At 35.5% G+C, this 19,349-nt stretch overlaps 1 protein-coding gene across 1 annotated transcript in view; it reads right to left on the reverse strand.

The window, feature by feature from the left end:
- PPFIA2 (PPFI scaffold protein A2) overlaps positions 1-19,349 on the reverse strand; it is a 338,119-nt gene that overhangs the window by 157,692 nt on the left and 161,078 nt on the right. The window contains exon 3 of the mRNA XM_085307650.1: positions 12,584-12,646. Coding sequence (XP_085163776.1) covers positions 12,584-12,646 — 63 coding nt within the window. The remainder of the gene's footprint in view (positions 1-12,583; positions 12,647-19,349) is intronic.

The raw sequence follows: 19,349 nt of genomic DNA on the forward strand, positions 1-19,349 counted from the left end.
TTTTTTTTTTTGAGTTTGAATAACAGAAGCTTGGTGTTATGAGATTTATATCAAAGGAACACTGTTTTAACACACAGATACAACTGATTTGTCTGGGTCTCTGTCACACATACAGTCCTATCTTTCCTCCGAAGAAGAATTTAGATGCACCTGCATAGTTTACATTTGCATTTTTAGAAGCATAAACTCATTTTATTTTACATTTTAAATTAAGTTTGTCTGGAAACATATTCACCTCARCTACCTCCAAACTGGGGAAAAGATACACTTCCCAGTTGCTGGATTAAATTGTCCCAGCCACATCCCCACCTAAATCAGGGTGGTTTTTATCTGCAGTCATTGCTCCAGGAAAAGAGCACTCAGGCAGGCGGGCCAGGAGGGAATGGCAATGCACCCTCACTACAGTCATGATCAGCAAAGAACCGCAGGGTGAATGCAACAACCCACCAAACACCTGAAGTTTTCCGCATAGCCCTTATGTTCATATCCTTCACAAAAGCAATGCACAATTTGCCACTCTCTGAAGGTCTGGGACCAGGACAGCACGACTGACCTGCTGAACATCAATATTAAAAGTAAGTAGCATGAATATGACTAATATTAAAGCTCTGTGAACTAATTGTTCACTGTGAGTTTGGGCATGTCCTTTTAAACTTTCATTATCCAGTTTAGGCACATATTTTCATTAAAAAAAATCAGATTTCTACATAGCTGCAAAAAAAGTATATATGGTTTATTATTTATTATTATGGTTGCTCATTCCTAATATGTGTATTTAATGTTAAAGTCATTTAGACGATTCAATCAAAACTTTCATTATCAATAATCATAAAAAAAACAGACTATCCATAAGCTCACATAAACTTATGGTCACATAATTAACAATTAGAAATTTCAGTAATCCCACTTTGAAACTTTGAATGATCTCTAAATTTACATAATTCAAATACTTAACACTGATGCTAAAAGTATATTTTGTACATGTTAGAATATTAACGCTAAAGAACACTTGTTTGCTTCATAAAATAATACTCTGTTCCATCAACTATTTCAATATGTTAGAAAGCAAAAAAACCACCGTAATTTGCTGCTGCTGTCTGTTGAAACCCACCCAAACACCACATTTGAAGTTTGCAGGAGTTAGCTAAAGGACTGAAAGATTCGTGGAGATCTATGCAGAAAAAGAAACAGATCCTGAACTGATTTCTTTTTCACAGTAATTCTTCAGCAATGGGACATACATTCTCATACCCTAAGCCAGTCAGTCAGAGCACAGCCTAACTTTATTATTACATCTTTCTAATTCTGTAGTACAGAAAAAATTGCAGAAAGAAGAAATTCAAACACTGCTTGCCGTGTCCCAGATACACTGGGAATAATGTGGCCTGCTATTTGAGGAGACTTTATCTTTCAGAGGACTGGAAAGTATTGTAAACTTTGAATAATGTTCCTTACACAATAACTAACTGCTTAGATTGTCAGGAGGCAGACAACATCTTTAGTAGTTATCAAAGTAAAAAGCAATAGCTTAATTRGTTGCAGAAAATTAAGCCTGTAATTTGATGTACTGATCAACCTGTAAGTGATCCAAGTAGTTCTTTTTTATTAAAATTAGAGGTGAAGATGTTTAGTCAGATACATTTAATTGAAATATCAGCACAGTATTTAAAATAAATGAACTAACAAAAAAGCTTATGACTAAGAAACAGCTAGATATCCCAAGTGAACTAAATCCTAGTTTCAAATGACAGTCAGTTAGCACTTCACCTCAGATTTCCACTGATCACAGTGAGTGGTAATTATCCTTGTCTTGCGTAGACTAAAAATGTCTTTACATTGTGATACTAGAAAGCACAGTTCATGACAGACATGTGGCAAAAATGGGTAATTAAAAAAAATAAGAAGGATTTTCTAAATCCATTTAGGCTTATGTTTGTCAAGCAGTGCATTAGTAATCTTTGGAAGATAGTTTCCTCTAGTGTTAGATTGGCAAGGGGAACAGTTTTGACCTTTGCTGTTTTTGTTTCGTGTATGTGTGTGTGTGTGTGTGTTTTTTTTTTTTTTTTTTTTCCTGCAAGACCAGTAAGGATGCTGGGATGTAAAGTTCATTTTGATTCAAGTTTGTGTTAAAGTGAATACAGTTCCTTGAAACTGAATTAAACAGAGTACAAGTGGATGAGTACTTAGATTGCTAATGGCTGCAGCAGAGACAAGCTCTCTTTCCAGCCCTCTTAACTAAGTGCAGAAAGTAGTCAGGTAAGCTCAGCAGTAATTATGGGACTAAAGTAGGAGGAAAAAACAAAAAGAGAAGATGGCATTCTTTTTTTTTCCACAAACGAATAACAACCTTTGCCACACGAACATTTCTGGGTCATTACCAACTGGTGGCTCTTCTTTTGTATCTGCTTTCTAAGACAAATGCAAATTAAGGAAGATTGATCCCTGTGAAGGTGATGGAGCAACTAATGCTGGAAACAATTTCCAGACACATGGAAGGCAAGAAGGTGATCTGGAGAAAGTCAACATGGATTTACAGAGGAGAAAATGTGCTTAACCAACCTTATAGCCTTCTGTGATGAGATGATTGGTGTAGTGGATGGAGGCAGAACAGTGGATGTTGTTTAGCTTGCCTTTAGTCAGACTTTTGACACTCTCCTGTAACATCCTTATAGACAAGCTGATGATGTACAGGCTAGATAAGTGGACAGTGAGGTGGAATAGAAACTGGCCAAACTGCCGGGCTCAGAGAGTTGTGATCAATGGCACAAAGTCCAGCTGGAGGCTGGTGGTGTTCCCCAGAGGCTGATACTAGAACCAGTTCTGCTTAACATTTTCATTAATGACTGGGATGATGGGACAGAGCACACACTCAGCAAGTTTCCAGATACAAAACAAATGATACAAAAAGGAGTTAGCTTCAGGCTGGAGAAATGGGCACAGAGAACCTCAATAAATGCAGATTCTTGCATCTGGGGAGGAATAACCCCAGGCAGCAGTATATGCTGACTGGTTGGAAAGTAGTTTGGCTAAGAAGGCTCTGGGGGTCTTGCTGGACAACAAGTTGAACATGGGCTAGCAATGTGCCCTAATGGCAAAGAAGGCCTATATCATGGGCTGCATTAGGCAGAACACTGCCAGAAGGTCAAGGGAGGGGATGCTTTCCCTCTACTCAGTCCTGATGAGGCCACATCTGGAGTACTGCGTCCAGTGCTGGGCTCCCCAATACAAGAGAGACATGGAGCTATTGGAGAGAGTCCAGCAACGGGCTACGAAGGTGATTAATGGATTGGAGCATCTCTTATATGACGAGAGGCTGAATGAGCTGGGACTGTTCAGCCTGAAGAAGAGAAGGTTCATGGGGATCTTACCAATGTTTATAAATATTGGACGGAAGGATGTAAAAAAAGAAAATAAGGAGCCAAACTCTTCTCAGTGGTGGCCAGTGACAGGTTAAGAGGCAATGGGCACAAAGTGAAACATAGAAAATTCTATCTGAGCATAAGAAAAGACTTTTTTGCTGTGAGGATGGTTGAACGAAGGAACAGGTTGCTGAGAGAGGTTGTAGAGTCTCCATCCCTGGAAATATTCAAAACCCAACTGGAAACAGTCCTGGGTAATCTGCTCTGGTAGACCCTGCTTGAGCAGAAGGGTTGGACTAGATGATCTCCAGGGTCTCTTCCAGCCTCAGCTATTCTGTGATTCTGTGGTATCCTGGACAAGTAGTAGCTGAAAGCACCTAAGAGCATCACTGTGATCCAGAAACAACTTTGCTATGCCTTAAATCTCTGCTATAGAGATAATTCTTCCCATCTAGTGCTTATACTAAAATATTAGTAGAGAGGCAAAGCATTGCCAAAMCAAAAGAAAATCTGCTCTCCTTCTGAAAGTGTATCTTTATATGCATTRATTTCTTTTAAAAGTCAAGCAACAGATAGCTCTGTGTAGATCTAGGTTTTTCTCCTGTGACTTAAAAAACTCCTTACTTAAGATGTGGTTCAGGAGCAGGAAAAAAAGAGAGAGAGAAAAGCAGTTGGGAAGTCTTGTAAAAATTAGAAAATGATGAAAAGTGATCCTGCTCTGTACAGCTCCTTGTATAGAAGCACATAGAAGCTGGATTTAGATGTGGCATGAGATGAGATGAGCCTTCTATGATGAACCTTCTTTCYATTGCTCATGCAAATGGTGGCTTATAGATGAGTCTGAAAGCTGGACATTTTGATCTGGATTAGTAGATGGACATGGGTAGTGCTCATTCTTGTTTGTTGAACTGCATATGTAAAGCATGCTTAGAGTATAGCTATGCAGTTAAACCTTGCATGGGCCCACAGTCGAGGAATGTCTAGCTTAAGGTTCCTGGGTATGTCATAGCAGTGAATCTGCTCAGTAAATTTGTCTATCAGTGAAGTTTTCAAGTAGCATGAAAGCTCTCATAAATGTAGGCTAGGTTCCCCTCTTGTGATCTGCATCCTTTCCTGCATTAGATTCATACCTATTTCATTTTCATTCAACTGCAAAATTGACCGAGTCAACTGACTTCAGAAGAAAAAGTAGTAACTATTTGTTACTGAAATATGCTATTTTGACCACACTTAAACATCTAAGACAGTGTTACAGAAATCAAGCATGTAACAAAGCACTGATTGTAGAAAACAAGCAATTTTATTTGTTGAAATTAATAATCACAGGTAAAGAATGTGAACACTGTTAGGACACATAGAAGACTACTATGTTCATGCTACCAAAATCTGAGTAGCTTTTAAGGACTTCAGAGAAGCTGAAAATTCAGGGCAGAATTTTGTACTTTTGACTTTTTAATTGTAGAGACCAAACAGGGAGAAAAAACAAATATAGACTCTACCTGTGTAGGTCTGATCCATGCAAACTTCTTCAAGAATTTAGGGAATCCATAGAGAATAACATCTGTCTTACTAGGAGTTGTATTACACATCTTTAAGATATGTTTTCTTTTATTCATATTCTCTTTTGAAATTAGTGTTTCCACTCGCAGAAAGAAAACTGTTACTTGTGTGCTAATCTTCATCTATATGGTTAAACTGACTCTTTAAAAATGAAACTGTGWTCCTGTGCTAATGTATTAATTTTCAAATTGTTTCCTCTTGGAAGATGCAACAGATAAGTTCCTATAAATTGGCATACTGTATTTGGTAATATATCTAACCATATAGTATTGTGTCTACTCCTAAAGCATATTAAAACCAAAATTAAACGGTGTGGAACTACTTAGATTTCATCTGAGCACCATTCCTTGTGAATTGCTTGTTATCACTGCTATGATCCCTACTTCCTGATCTCTTTTTTGCAATTTCAGATCTCTCAAGTCAGAGGAATGTCATTTTCCAAACGATATGGAAACACATGGGAGTGTTTCCAAGGCTGTGCTGGGGAAAGAGCACTGTGTACATAACGATGATACCACGGGTGTGTGTGGTCTCATGCTTAAGGACTAGGACGCTATGCTGTTGCTAAGGCATGTGTTCACCATTGACACATTTCTCCAGTTGCAGCACACTACTGCTATCTCTTTCTACCTTAGGATWTAACCCACTTGGCACAGCTGGCGAGATGGCGGGTCTGCCAGCTAATTGCCTCACACAGGCTCTGGAGCAGAAGCAGAAATGCTGGGCTGCACAGTGGGATTTGCTGGCCCTGTGGTGGGAAATGGGAGATGGAGGCCAAAAGATTAGCGTCATGCTCAAAATAATGCTTCACAGYCTACGTGTCTGGCACTGAGAACTAACTGAATCTGCTTTTCCGAAAGATTGTAAGTTTATTTGTTAATGAATTAATTCCTAGAGAGACTTTGACCTATGGTGTTTGGATAAAAGCTTGAGAAAAGAAACTTGCTTACATTTTTTTTTTCTTCATGGAGAAAAATAACACTTCTATGTGCCATCAGGGTCTGACATTTTAAAGTATCGGGAAGGCCARGAAGCCTTATCTTGAAGCATCACATAGAAAGAGGTTGTAGCTTTATGAGGTAGGTATCTATTCAGTAAATCCTTGGTTCCTAAGCTGAAAGAGAGCTAAAAGAGTTGAGCTGAAAGCTCAGGAAGCTTTCACAGCCCTAAAGAAAAACTGGCAAGTGAATGGGAAAGCTCTTSCATTTATAGCAAGCTGCTTATTTTATGATTTCTTGCTTGTTTCTGGTGATACCAGTAAACAAATCCTTAAGAAAAGGATTGCTGACCTGATCTGGCGTTGCAGACCCAGGCTAGCAGATGACAATTTGTGAATTAAATAATAGCTATTTCAGCATTTAGTTACCTTCAAGATTTGTTTGGGCTTAACAGTGAAAACCTCAGCCACAGTCAGAGTCAGAACACAACGAAAATCTTTATTCACTCACTTACGTGACGAATTTTGGCAAGGCCACATGTGTAAACACTGCAGCACTGCCTCACCCACTGTCATACTACCTGCCCAGGGCAGCAGGCTACGAGAGCTCGTCCTTTTCTGTCCCACATATGAAGATGGTTGCCTGCCAGCTGCCCCGGAACAGGTTTTGTTTCTGTTTCCCAGACAATTGCCTCAAAGCTCTCTGTTCATATAAATTTTTCAAAAGTGATAAAAGGAGAAAAAGAAACACAATGTTTTATGGTAACAAAGCTTTCTCTCGCTCTTTGTAACCTTCCCAAAGAGTCTAGGAGAGCTTTTGAAACTGATTAAAGCATTTTAAAGATTACTGATGAATGAAAAGCAGCAGTTTTAAAAGATGCTGCCTAATASTAGGATTTGATAAAATTTAGGCAAGTTGCTATTTTCCTACAGAATTGCTATATGAAATATGACTATTTATGCTATATATCTTGTCTACAGCACCAAGATGACCATTGATGTTTATGTTACAAACTTACACATATTAAATTATRTAACTACTAAAACATATCTACTTGAACAAAGCTGCTTGAATCACCTATGCTAGCATTTAAAAAAGCCCTGCATTTCTATATTGKTTACTACCAAGAATTCTGGAAAGGTGTACAAATGTGGCTTTTCAATGGAAAAAATAGCAACAGTAACTAGTGGTGCAGTAACAAACTGCATTGTTTTGCATTTGTTTAAAATTAAATAATTAGCTTTTTTTGCAAAGGTATACTGTGACCTATGTTCTTGTTTATTATATAGATCATTTTTTTTAAAAGCAGACTTAAGTTCTACTTATGGTTAYGAGGTTAGAAAGAAAAAACTGTTTTATGGAAAAAACATGATTACTAATACCCGCTACTATCTCCTTTTTCATTTTGCTATTTACATTTTTACTGTGGATCTTAAAGAGCTGTGAAAGAAAAGAGTATTAATACCCCTATTTTGCAGAGGCTCAAGGTCAGGCAGCCACAGCAACTGGATCTGCATACAAAGTTTCCCGTCCTTCTTCTGACCATTAGCTTGCACTTTTTCCAGACAGCAAGTAAGAAATATGGCATAGAGATATTAAAGTATGACAGACGGATCCATTTAAATGACTCTACATCAATCTGTAATGTTCATCCAAGCATATGAGAACTCAGGTAAACCTTTTACTGAAATTACTTTCTCTTCTTAACAAAAARAGTTCTTATTTTTAAAAGATTTTGCAACTGTATAAAATCACTGGTGTTTAAAGGCTAACCTATAAAATCAATACATATATATAGGTGGGCAAGGTTTGGGATATCTCACATGAAAGGCAGCAAATCTAGCAGTAAAGTGCCTTTTATTATTCCACTAAATGATACATAAGGAAAGGGCACAAACTGTAATAACATATTACTATTGTCYATATTATCATTTTCTCACTTAGCTTCTCTCATGTAAAGAATTTATAATGATGAGAAATAGAAAACAGAGATTTTACGTGGGAATAAAGAGAAATGAGGCCTATGATGTGGACATGTATACTTTGCAGAGCAAAAGCAGGCAAATTAGATTTTTTCATTTGTGTGAAACACAAAATTACACCTTGAAATTCATAATTTCTGACTTCATAAATTTGAATATATTCCAAAGTTTCTTMTTGATTTTCAGTTTTACTGCAGGCCTTGCAGTATATTTTTATTATGTAAATCAATGTACTATACATCCTTCTTACATTTGTTATTAATAACGTTGACAAATATCACTTAGGCTCAATAAARCCTTTGTTTCCATTTAACATACATGTCTCACGTGCAATCTGCTCTTACATTTCCTGTACAGCTTTGGCACCTCAATTCTTTTTCTAGATCCAAGTACTTCTAAAAACATATTTTAGGTCTGAGATTAAGAGCCAGAAAAGCCGAATCAAATATACTATGTCTCTGTTTGAMTAAGTAACTGAGTTTTAGAAAACTGTATGCAATTAATTAATGCCATGTAATTAAAAGGCTGAACCAATGCAATTTGGACTGATTTGAAATTTTATGCTTCTAGCAGTATTCTCTAGTGAAAAACAGGAGAGCAAAAAAAATTACAGTCTTAAAAATAAATATAAAATAAAAGTGCTTGTTCAGAGCTTTCCTTGTTACAAGAGGCAAAAATATAAGCTTGTGCAATTCACAGTACTTATGGGAAACTAGAGAACTAGATTATTTCAGAATAATGTAACCCAAGAGCTGAAAAGTTATCTTGCATTCAACATAGATTCAGCTGTAGATTTGACAACCTTAATGCCAGTTATTAAATTTCTAAATGGTTCATACAGTTAATTATGGGTTTGGAATTCAATGGAATAAAATAGTTGTTTAATTAATTTACTTTCTTAAATATACAAAGTGCACTGAATTGTTACTTTTGCATATTTCTTCTAACTAGCTTAAGAAGACTCAATCATAACAGAAAACTGTACTTGTGAAAAAGGCTAAGGGATTGGATTTTATTCAGTAATGAATGGTTATCTAAACAATTCCTAATCATCAGGCAACTAGAGGATTTAGGAACTGATAAAACAATTTGCAAATTGTGTCCCACTCTGATTCACATTTTTATGTGAATTTTTATGTGTAGCTCAATTTTTGAGTGACTTTTTCAGTCACAATGTTTCTCAAAACTGAAGCTGGATCTGCTTTTGCAGTTGCTGTAAGGCCCCAGAAAACTCCTTTTGCCTCAAAGAAGGGCTTGCAAAGCAGAATTCTCTTCCTTTCCTGTCCTCCCCCAGAGCAGCTGAGGGAAGGCAGATGGGCAAATTTCTCCTCTCCACCTTTGCTGCAGGCTTTGTGCACAGGGGTGCTATGTAGATGCTGTTCAGGATTATATTCTGCCTCTGAAAAGGATTCTGCTGGATCTCACAGGACTTTCAATCTTTATTAACTGTAAACTCTAAAATTTGAAGTGAATCTGATGAAATTAGAAAGAAATTCGAAGAATTCAAGTTAAAAAATCATCAGTCAAAGATGAACTTCTCTCATTGAGAGTTCTTGGAAGTGTGAAGTAGAATAAATATCGTATCTCCCTGTTAGTATTTTGTAACAAAAATTCTCTCATAGACWGATCCTGTGGAGCAAATTTTCAGAAAAGGAATATAAAGTGATAAGAAAAATTACAGACCAGTGTACCTCAGCTCAGTCTGAAGAAACCAACCAAGCGTGTAATTAAAGATGAAACAACAGAGTGCTTAGATAAATGTAAGCAGGAAGAGTCAAAATAACACGTTTTACACAGGAAGACATCATGCCTTCCTAAACTCCTAAAAGGGCTTTAAAAATTTAATCAAATGCTACTGAAAGGCAAGCCAGTGAATATACATCATGTTAATAATGTATAGGAAGTTAATAACCTTTTGAAATGAGGTTGGTAATAAATTAATATTGGAAAAAAACCCTGAACACAAAAAACATATTTTGTTCTTGGATATAAACARCAGAGCTAATTCATACAAATAACTGTTAATCATTTTCCCAATCATTTAGACATAGCATTTCATTAATTGTTAATGACCATGCACTAGTCTAGTTAATGTTAAACACAAAACCTAAATTACATGTCAGTCAAATGAGTTGCAAGTGTGAAGCTCATCAAGTCCTGCAACATGTCAGAGGTTGAATATATGCACTTTTGTGTTTTTTTTTTTTTTTTTTAGTTTAAGTTGAAGAACTCTCCCTAGTAAGTCTGATATGACTTTCTGAAAGACAAAGCTAATGATAGAAAAAACTTATTCTTTTCTGGGATGGAAATAAGTGAATTCTTTCTATGTTAAACTGAGGACCTGACAGTAAAGGTCCTGAAGGACAGGATTTGAAACTTGCCTCAACTTCATTAGAAAATTTGCATTTGAAGAAGCATGAAACAATAGGATTTCTCCTTAATTGTTATAACAGAAGCAGGTTTACTAGCTTTTCTTGAAGACTTGAAGACAAAGTTTCCATTCTTGGTTGTGTTTTTTTTTAGGCTTTTGCTGATTTTGAAAAAAATACACGTCACCTTTCTAACTATCTGAGGAACTAGGTTTAGACAAAGGGTAATATCATAGCATTGTCCATTTCTTACAAATTTGAGAATGCGATGATGGTCTTTGGTTACACGAGTACAATACAATCAAATTCATATTACAAAACTTGAGGGAAATACTAATAGCTGGTATGCTACGATTTTTTCATGATCAGAATTCAAGACCGGATATGAACCATCTCCCGATTTTCTAGTAACTTATTACTTCTTGACTTATTTAAAACCATTGTTAAAGAGAAAAGCTAATATCTGTGTTTCCACTGATGAAATGTCTACAAATATTAGCATCTTTTCAGGTGCAAGTATTGCCGTGGATTCCAGCTGTTCACATGCCTGAAGCTACTTGCTAAGGTGGTCAAAGCTTAAAAGATGGTTCATTGCACAATCCATTGTATCCATCTGTTTGCCAGACTCAAAGAAAGAATACCTATTTTGCAATAGTTAGCTAAAAGAGATGATCTTAAAGGTTAAGAAATGGTTMCTTGATACAGTATGATATTTAAAAATACAAAACTACCTTTTTTTTATTATTATTATTTCTCTCTTGGGAAGAAAGTCTTACTCTCTTAATTCTTTTTAGGATAGCATCTATTTTCTTTCCAGAAAATTGCAGACCATGAGGAAGAACTATTACATTTAAATTCTCTAACATGAGGCTGAACCATAAAGCTATCCCCTGTACATACTGAAGTAATTTTAGRAAAAAAAAAATCAAAACTGTTCCTGTTTTGTATCAACACTAAAGAAGTGAAAGTGAACAGTAAGAAGAGTTAAGTCTTAAGAGTTAAGAATTGGGTTTCTTGTACTCATTAATACAGTGAGAATCTAAAACTAGGTCTCATGACCCCTTGACAGTGACTTTGGATACAAGTAATTAACAATTGTAAAAACATATTTCACACCTTTTGTGACTAAGCTATGTTATTTTCTCATGGGAAGAAAATAAACAGTAGCTTTAAATAGGAAAGATTTTAATTTTAGTATATGTWCAGTAATAATGACCACTAGCTTTTTTATTAAAGACATTTTGAAAATTTTGGTTAATTTGTGGAAAGATTTCAGAGGAAAATATTAAAATACAAATTTTTAAATGAACTGCAAAATTTTTCACTGTTATCCAAACAGAAATTACACTCTTTCCTATATCAGRTTTGGGAATCGTCTTTAACATCTGGTCTAGGCTGCTCACCTAACCTGTTTTGTTCTTTTTTTTTTTTTTTTTCAGAGAGGGAGGACAGACTAACTTCCTACCAATACTAATAATCACAGTAATTTTACTCTTAGCTATTAGTAATTGTAAGTATATTGCACTTGTACTTCGACTGTGTATTATACCTTTAAGGAAATTAAGGTCATGAAAATGTTTATCCAGTACTTCTTCTGCTAGTTAAACACAATAATCTTTAACCAGAAAATTTTCAGGTAAAATAAATTATTAAACATCTAACACGATAAAAAAAGTATAATGTAATTCACAGCCAAAGTCTGTTCTTTGTAGTACATCCCAAATTCCCATTACTATTTCCCCAWTAATATATCAAATACATTTTTGGTCCAATGACTTTGCATTTTATCAACTGTATTATCAAAAAAAAGAGATACATAACCTATTATACTACAAGTGAATAAATTGCTTCTTTTGTTAACAAAATAGATTTCTTATTCTCTTTCATCAGCTGTATTTACTCCTCCCTTCTTCCATTTTAAGTCACAGGATATATATGTTGAGCCAGGATAAATGAAATTACCAGCCTTCCAAATTTAGTAAAATACATCCTCATTTTGAAATTCAATTTAGAACCAAGTTATGTAGAACAGATATAGCTTCCCATTGCTTTCCTCATTTTGCCTGTTGCTGTTTTACTGATATCAACTGACAGGAGCACTGAGCTGGGAGGGAAGCAAGGTAAACTCAGAAAAACTGTGAATATATTATCATTGTCTTTATTTAGCAGAGCCATCAATCACATAGGAAAAGTCACAGTAATACAGCATTTTGATCTGCTGAACCTCACTTGTAGTACAATATTCAGTAACCTTGAAATATATAATATGAAGCAACCTCAAGATGCACAAATTTCTGTGGGCAACACAATATCATATTCACATAATGAGGCTTTGCATTCAAATTACACAAAAATCCAAGATATGTGGAACATACATTAGGGCAGGATATGGTCCTTTGAATGTTATTCTCAATGCTCGTACCAGCAGCAACCGTCATCTGAAAAAAGGGGGCAACAGAGAGTCTGCTGAATGGAACAGAAGTTTGTAAAGCGCTACAGTACACTTACATTGCACCATGCTAATACCCCGAACGCTCTTAATTATCATTCAAGCAAGCTGCTCTACCGAAAGCGTGGCTCAACTGGAATTCAGAAAAAAAAGAAAAAAAATTGGAAGTATTGTTACATAGAGAGAAAACGTCCTGACTCAGGAGGAGCTCGAAGCAAGCCGGTGACAAGCCGCCGCGGCGCGCTGCCGCTGCCTCCCGCGGAAGGGAGCCGCGAGGCGCTGGCAGCCGCGCGGGTGGCCGAGCACAGCTCCGCGGCGGGCTGGGGACCGRGCTGCCTGCACAAAGCCAAGAGGCTGCCTCTTCTGCGAGGAATGAAGAAAGCAGGATCTCCTCCCCCGGACAAGACTGTTTTACGGGGAGCCAAAGATAGGAAACCTGTTAGGTAGCATTTACTTATTAAATTAATAAATTTGGCATCCAGTCTCAGCCTTCTCTACTGCACTGCATGATCACAATACTGGAAAAGTAGTAGGAAAAAGCCATGTGCAGTTAAAAATCTGGAAGTTCATTCAGCTTCCTGAGGAATACATTTTACATTTTAGCATTAAAGGCTCTCTTTTTTTTTTTTTTTTTTTTTTCCCCTTTTTCATCACTTTGTCATTTCTTTTTGCAGAGCTCAACATATAACCTATTCTACTTTAGCAGGACCATGGCTGGTAGGCTATCTGACCAGCTGACATTTCTTCAGATCTTAATATTTACTTCACAGGAAATTAATAGCAGGAATTTAAAAAAAAAATTAGAAGTACTACTTTTTCAAACCTCTGATTCAATCTGTCCTGTCTGCCAATTTAAAAAATACTCCCATACAAACCCTCTAAATGGTTTTTCCGATTGCTGAAAGCATATGTAACAATACATACAATGTTCATGCTAATTATAGTTGAGCTTCAACATTTCCTAAAGTAAATACTGAACTAAGCTTTATTTCTATGACCGTATACCACTCCGTTCTGTAAACATAGTATTCAGAACCAACAAAAAGACACTATTTTCTTATTCCAATATTTCTAATAGCACAATATAACATTTGAAAAATACAACATATTGCAAGATGTGTTTTATAATGACTTTACCATTGTTATTTATGAGAACATAGGCTTAAATTCATGACTTGTGCAGTAAACTAAAGCACATTTTCATTGTATTTGATAGCAGCCACAGGCATATATCGATCTTCATCTATGTGCTAACCACATATTGTCAATATACTTCACATTTCGATTTATAACACTTTTTAAACAGTTGAAAGAATTTTAAACTTTCCCTGTTTCAAGGGAGAATTATGCTACTGAGTGGRGTAAAAGAGTAAATCTTGAATTTTAAGCAGAACTTTCCATATTTCCATCCTGGAAAGTTCTTAACTTACTGATCTCAGATTTCCCTTCTTTCAGTTCACATTCTTGAAAACATATTTTCAAGAAAACATTTTTATGATGCTTTTGTATTGTTTTTTAGGTAATTTCACTTGATATAAAATCGCTACTTTTAAAAAGAAGTTATCCATGAAAAGCAGCTTCACAGTCAATGTTCATGTTTAGGCAGATTTTTAACACCACTGGTGTTCCAGAATTTTGTAAGAAAAACACAGCCCACATTATGTCAGCATGACACTGTTTTAAATAAACAATATTTCAGCACAAGAAAATACACACATTATATACTTTATCTATTCATTGTTTCAGTCTTAAACATCTTTTTAATACTGGTTTAAATCCTAATAAATTTAATTTCAATGTTTACACACACATACCTACTAAAGAAATAAAATCATTGAAGCAAATGCACTTGGATTAATATTTAAATTCTTCATGCATTTTTTCACATTTCTAAATTGATTGTACATATTGCATGTACGATAATGTTTTCTCATAAACTTGTGCTTTTGTGTAAAAAGCTGGATTTTTACTGTATACTTTTGACTGCTGCTTATGCTCTCTGTTTATTAATATCTCTGCTGCCCATCACTGTTCTGATAGCACTTATCTCTGAGTAACTTTAACCATTTTTTCAAATTATCTTTTAAATACTTTTTTCTTCTCTTCCCTCTTGGAAAAATATTTTTTATAAACCAAAATAAACATTTATGTAAGGTTTAGAATGAACAGTGCTCAATTCTAACAAATGATAGGTCTAAGGTCTAGTATTTTTGGACTCTGGGGCTACTACAGGAAACTACATAATTGGAAAGAGATCTCTGATCTTTCAATGCTTTCAAGGCATTTTCTTCTAGACATGGTAATTTCATGGACTCATGGTAGCTAAAATGCCAAGTTTAAGAGAATACCAAAAAAAAGTGTATTATTTGTAAAATTGCTTGTCTTTAAAATACGTATGTTACATAATTATTGTCATATGAAGATCTTACTGGCAATCATTTGAGACACATTGCATAACTGATTCATGGATTTTGTAAGTAATGTAGCAACTCCCATCTGATGCATGTTGATTAAAATATTTATTCAATTCAAGGATGAATTTAATATTATAGTATCTACTTAGTATTTTATAACTCTAGTAACCATGACCTATTAGAATTAATATTCATGACACTTTCTATTATGGTTTTGTCGTCCTCTCTGGGAAAAAGAATAAGCATTAAGGTTTATCAGAGGGGAAACAGGGTCAACGGGGGGGAAAATTCCAAAAAATAAAGTTCTAGAACATGCATATATTCCAGTTTGGGATGAGCACTCCAGCTAATATTTGCTTGGAACCACACACACAGGAGCAGATTTTCCTGCTCCAGATATTCCAGCTGGTGGACCCAGAAATGTTTCTAGGCTCCTTCTCCTCTCTGCTTTCGTTTTCACATAAAGGAAGCCTCATGTGAGGCTGTGGTACATCTGACAATACTCTCAGCAGTGCAAAAGGAAAAAGTATCCTCTGCCAAACAAAAACCCTCCTTTTGGTAAGCACAGCTACACATCCTGGAGTTTCCAAGATTGTAATCAAGGATAACGGACCAACCACACAGGCACAAAACTGGCGTAGACTTCACAACTAGGAGAGAATGCTACGTGGGAAGCATATCTAAGACTGCCATTTCAAGTAGTCTWAATAAAACAGAAATAAAGCAAAGTTTTACCTAATTCTGTAAACTGACTAGAAGCAACTGAAAATTCATTAAGTCTATGATAGCCACAGTGTCTAATGTGGGTTTCCCTGAGATTACACCATGCAGCGACTGTGTTTTTTCCTCTGGTGAGGTATAATTGTATACCATCCCTGCTATCATTTTTAATGGCACTTCCAAGTGATCTGGCTGTTCAGATCAGATAAAAAAACCCACATTTTTCTAAATGCCAGCAGCATTACAATCCAGATCTCCTTAGCACGTCCCCAGTCAAAGCTATGATAAAGCAGGAATTCTTGCTCTCATGATGTGAGCAGTATAGTGCTAATTTCAAGGCCATGTCCAAAATGACATGCATTCAGATTTGCTGAAATAAGTCAGTTTTCATCATCAGTGGTGTCCAATGTTGCTGACAAACCCAAAGATAGTCACTGACAAATCTAGTTTTTGATAGACTGAAGAAACCATTGCAGAATCTTTCTCAATTCTTTGACCTTTTTTTAACACAGGTATCTGACAGTTGGGACCTGCTTACTGGAATGATAATGATAATCTTTTTCTTGGAAATAAAAATTCTCTCTCACAACACTTGGTGTTTCTTGACAAGACTTTTGTAGAAACCAGTCTCAACCACTCTTAAATCATTCAACACAGTCCCAAATCCTATTTAGSTACCTTACTCTATTTTAAATTTTATTTACTCATGTCACTTAGTGAAACTAGGCAAAATTAAAAAAGAACTATTTTTCCACTCATACCTATGTGTCATTTCTGTGAGCAGCATGCTCAGGTCATGCTTAGAAAACCATCTGAACAATCTTCAAGGCAAAAATCCCCAAAGGAACAGACCAGTTACTATTTTTAGAGCTGCTGTGATAGAAAGTATTCTACTGTTTACTTGGGCAGTGGAAAATAAAAAGATCATTTCCACAATACAGAAGTGATAATAATAGAAGAACTTTATGCTTCAGAGTGAAATTCACTACCTATTCTCATTAAAAGCCAGAAGTGCTATAGAAAGATCTCTGCCACAACCATCCCAGGAGTCAGACCAGGAAATTAAGTTCAATTAAATGTAACATGAAAAAATAAGGCCTATCCTATGTAACATCCCATGCATCTAACTTTACTACATTGGTAGGCAGCACCTTCAGCTCATGTTGAAAATTTAATTTATATTTCCTGATAACAATATAGATAATACTAACTAGCAGTTGTTCATTATAAGTCATTCATTTATGGAATTCATTTTTTCCCATGAATTTCTGATTAGGAAAAAGTTGCACATATCATGGAAGTATTTAAATATACATGCACACAAATGTATGCTAATTAGAATCCATAACTTTTTTTCTTTGAGTGATGGACTAGGAATGTTACAAAACAAATACTCCCCATTAAAATTGAAGACTATAATGTAATTACAGCATATCACAGCAGCACATTGCACCAAATATAAAGCAGACATCTGTGATGGTATGAGTCTATTTACTCTACTAACTTTAAAATATCAGCATGTGAATTCAGACACAAAACAGATTCTCAGATGCCATTCATACAGCCTGTTCTAAAGAGAAAGTGTGATGCAGACGCCAGCCGAATCTCAGAGGTGTATTTAAATTCACAAACTACATGCTRAATGCCTTTCTGTAACAGTTATCCCACCATCGTGCTCTCTTTTATGAAGATCATTTCAAAACTTGACTGGACAGGGCCCTGGGCGACCTAATCTAGCTTTGAAGACAGCCAAAAAACAATCAGTCTGGAAAACAACAATAGCGTTTTCACTAAATCTAATGTTTATATTGCTTCATCTTACTACTAGCTGCCTTTAGTATATCAAGCTTGTCTTTGTGAGAGGCCTCATATCTATAGCTTTCAGGTGGTTTTCTTCAGAAATCGGTCTTCTACTGTTGAACAAAAATATACATAAAATATTTTTCTTCCCTCATCCAAAAAATATTTTAATGTGCGATCCTTGCTCTATAATGATACTTTATCATTCAGTTCACTACTCAGTTAAGTGAAATGGCATGGTAAATATGGGAAGTAAATGAATGATCCTAAATTATCAACTTTGTGCTTTTAACTCAGTAGTGCTGAAAGTTAAGTAAAACAAAATAAGTCTCATTTTCATGACTAGAATTTGTGTGTCTAAACATGTGTGTGTACATAAATATATATATTTATATATAAAAACTTTACATATAGAAAAAATATAAATATATGTAAACATTGCATATATATCAATTATATAGATATATATATAAATACAAGAATGTTTTACATATATTATACATACACATACACATAAATCCATATATATATAAACATACACACACTATATATAATTTAATTACATTTTTGAGCTTGATGATGATAACATGCAGCAAAAAGTAAAGCAACCSCCGCACACATTTTGCAACCATCTACATCAATACTAGCTCCTTGGTACCTAGGACTTGTGTATTCTTGCCTTTAGATATAGAACCATTCTCACTGAGCTACAGGGAAGTTATTGATTCTGCAGAGTTAGGTCTACAGGCAAAAGTTTGAAAGATCTGACCCTTAAAACCTACTGACATAGCAAGACAGACACCACAGCCTGTGTAGAAATTTACTGCTCTGCTGTTACATGATACAAGCTAAGGTTATATATCATTAAGTGAACATCTTGAAAAGATAATATGTTTTGTATTTATTGACTTGTATCACAGTACCTTTACTATCTAATTATTTTTTGACCAGTAATTTTGAAAATTTTTTGATATGTGAATGTTGAAAATTTCCAGAATTAAAATAACCTGTTACTATACTACAAAATATTGATTCAAATATATTGAACATAAAAGAAATTCTTTTTACAGCAAGTTAAAATTTGGTATAGTGATCAGAGAAGCAGACTTAAAGTTCATATAGTCCATGTCTCTGTGTTGTACTCAGGTATGGAAACAATTCAGGCATATATTCCATGATTAGAAACGTAATTAAAAAAAATGAGTCTAAAAAGGAATTGTCTGAACAGTTCTTAGTCAAAAAAAGAAAAATATTTTCTTGCTAGATAAATAGCCAAGTAAGGAATTGTCAGAATTTCCTTCTCTAAAAGTCTTTTCAAGCTATAAGATTTTTTTGTTTGTTTGTTTCAAAGTGTAGAAAATAAAGCTCAAGGTCACTGAATATCATGTAAAAATTTTAATACTAGCTCAGAATGTTATAGTAGTTTGTTCACAAACTGGGTCTGGGGAAATCATGCTGATCTTTTGGCTTATCGAAGGAACCCGAAGAGCCTGATCTTCAGGTTCCAGTTCAAAGTCCTTTTATGACTTGGTTCGGTTCGTGCAGATGCGGTGCCTGGYCGCACCCCTGAGCGCTGTTCCCTCCGGAGCTGGGGAGGACCTGGGACATGCCTGTGCTCCAAGGGTATGGGCACACAGAAGGAAGGGCCAGCATGCTCTAGGAGGCCCAGAAGGGCAGACGGGGTCTCTCAGTTAACACGGGCAAGGAGAAGTAAAGATGGTAACAGATAAAGCACAGAAGCTTTTATTGAGGCCTGYG

The sequence above is a fragment of the Rhea americana genome, unplaced genomic scaffold (assembly GCF_003343005.1).
Source record: "Rhea americana isolate MKP2758 unplaced genomic scaffold, rheAme1 scaffold_260, whole genome shotgun sequence".
Taxonomy (NCBI): Eukaryota; Metazoa; Chordata; class Aves; order Rheiformes; family Rheidae; genus Rhea; species Rhea americana.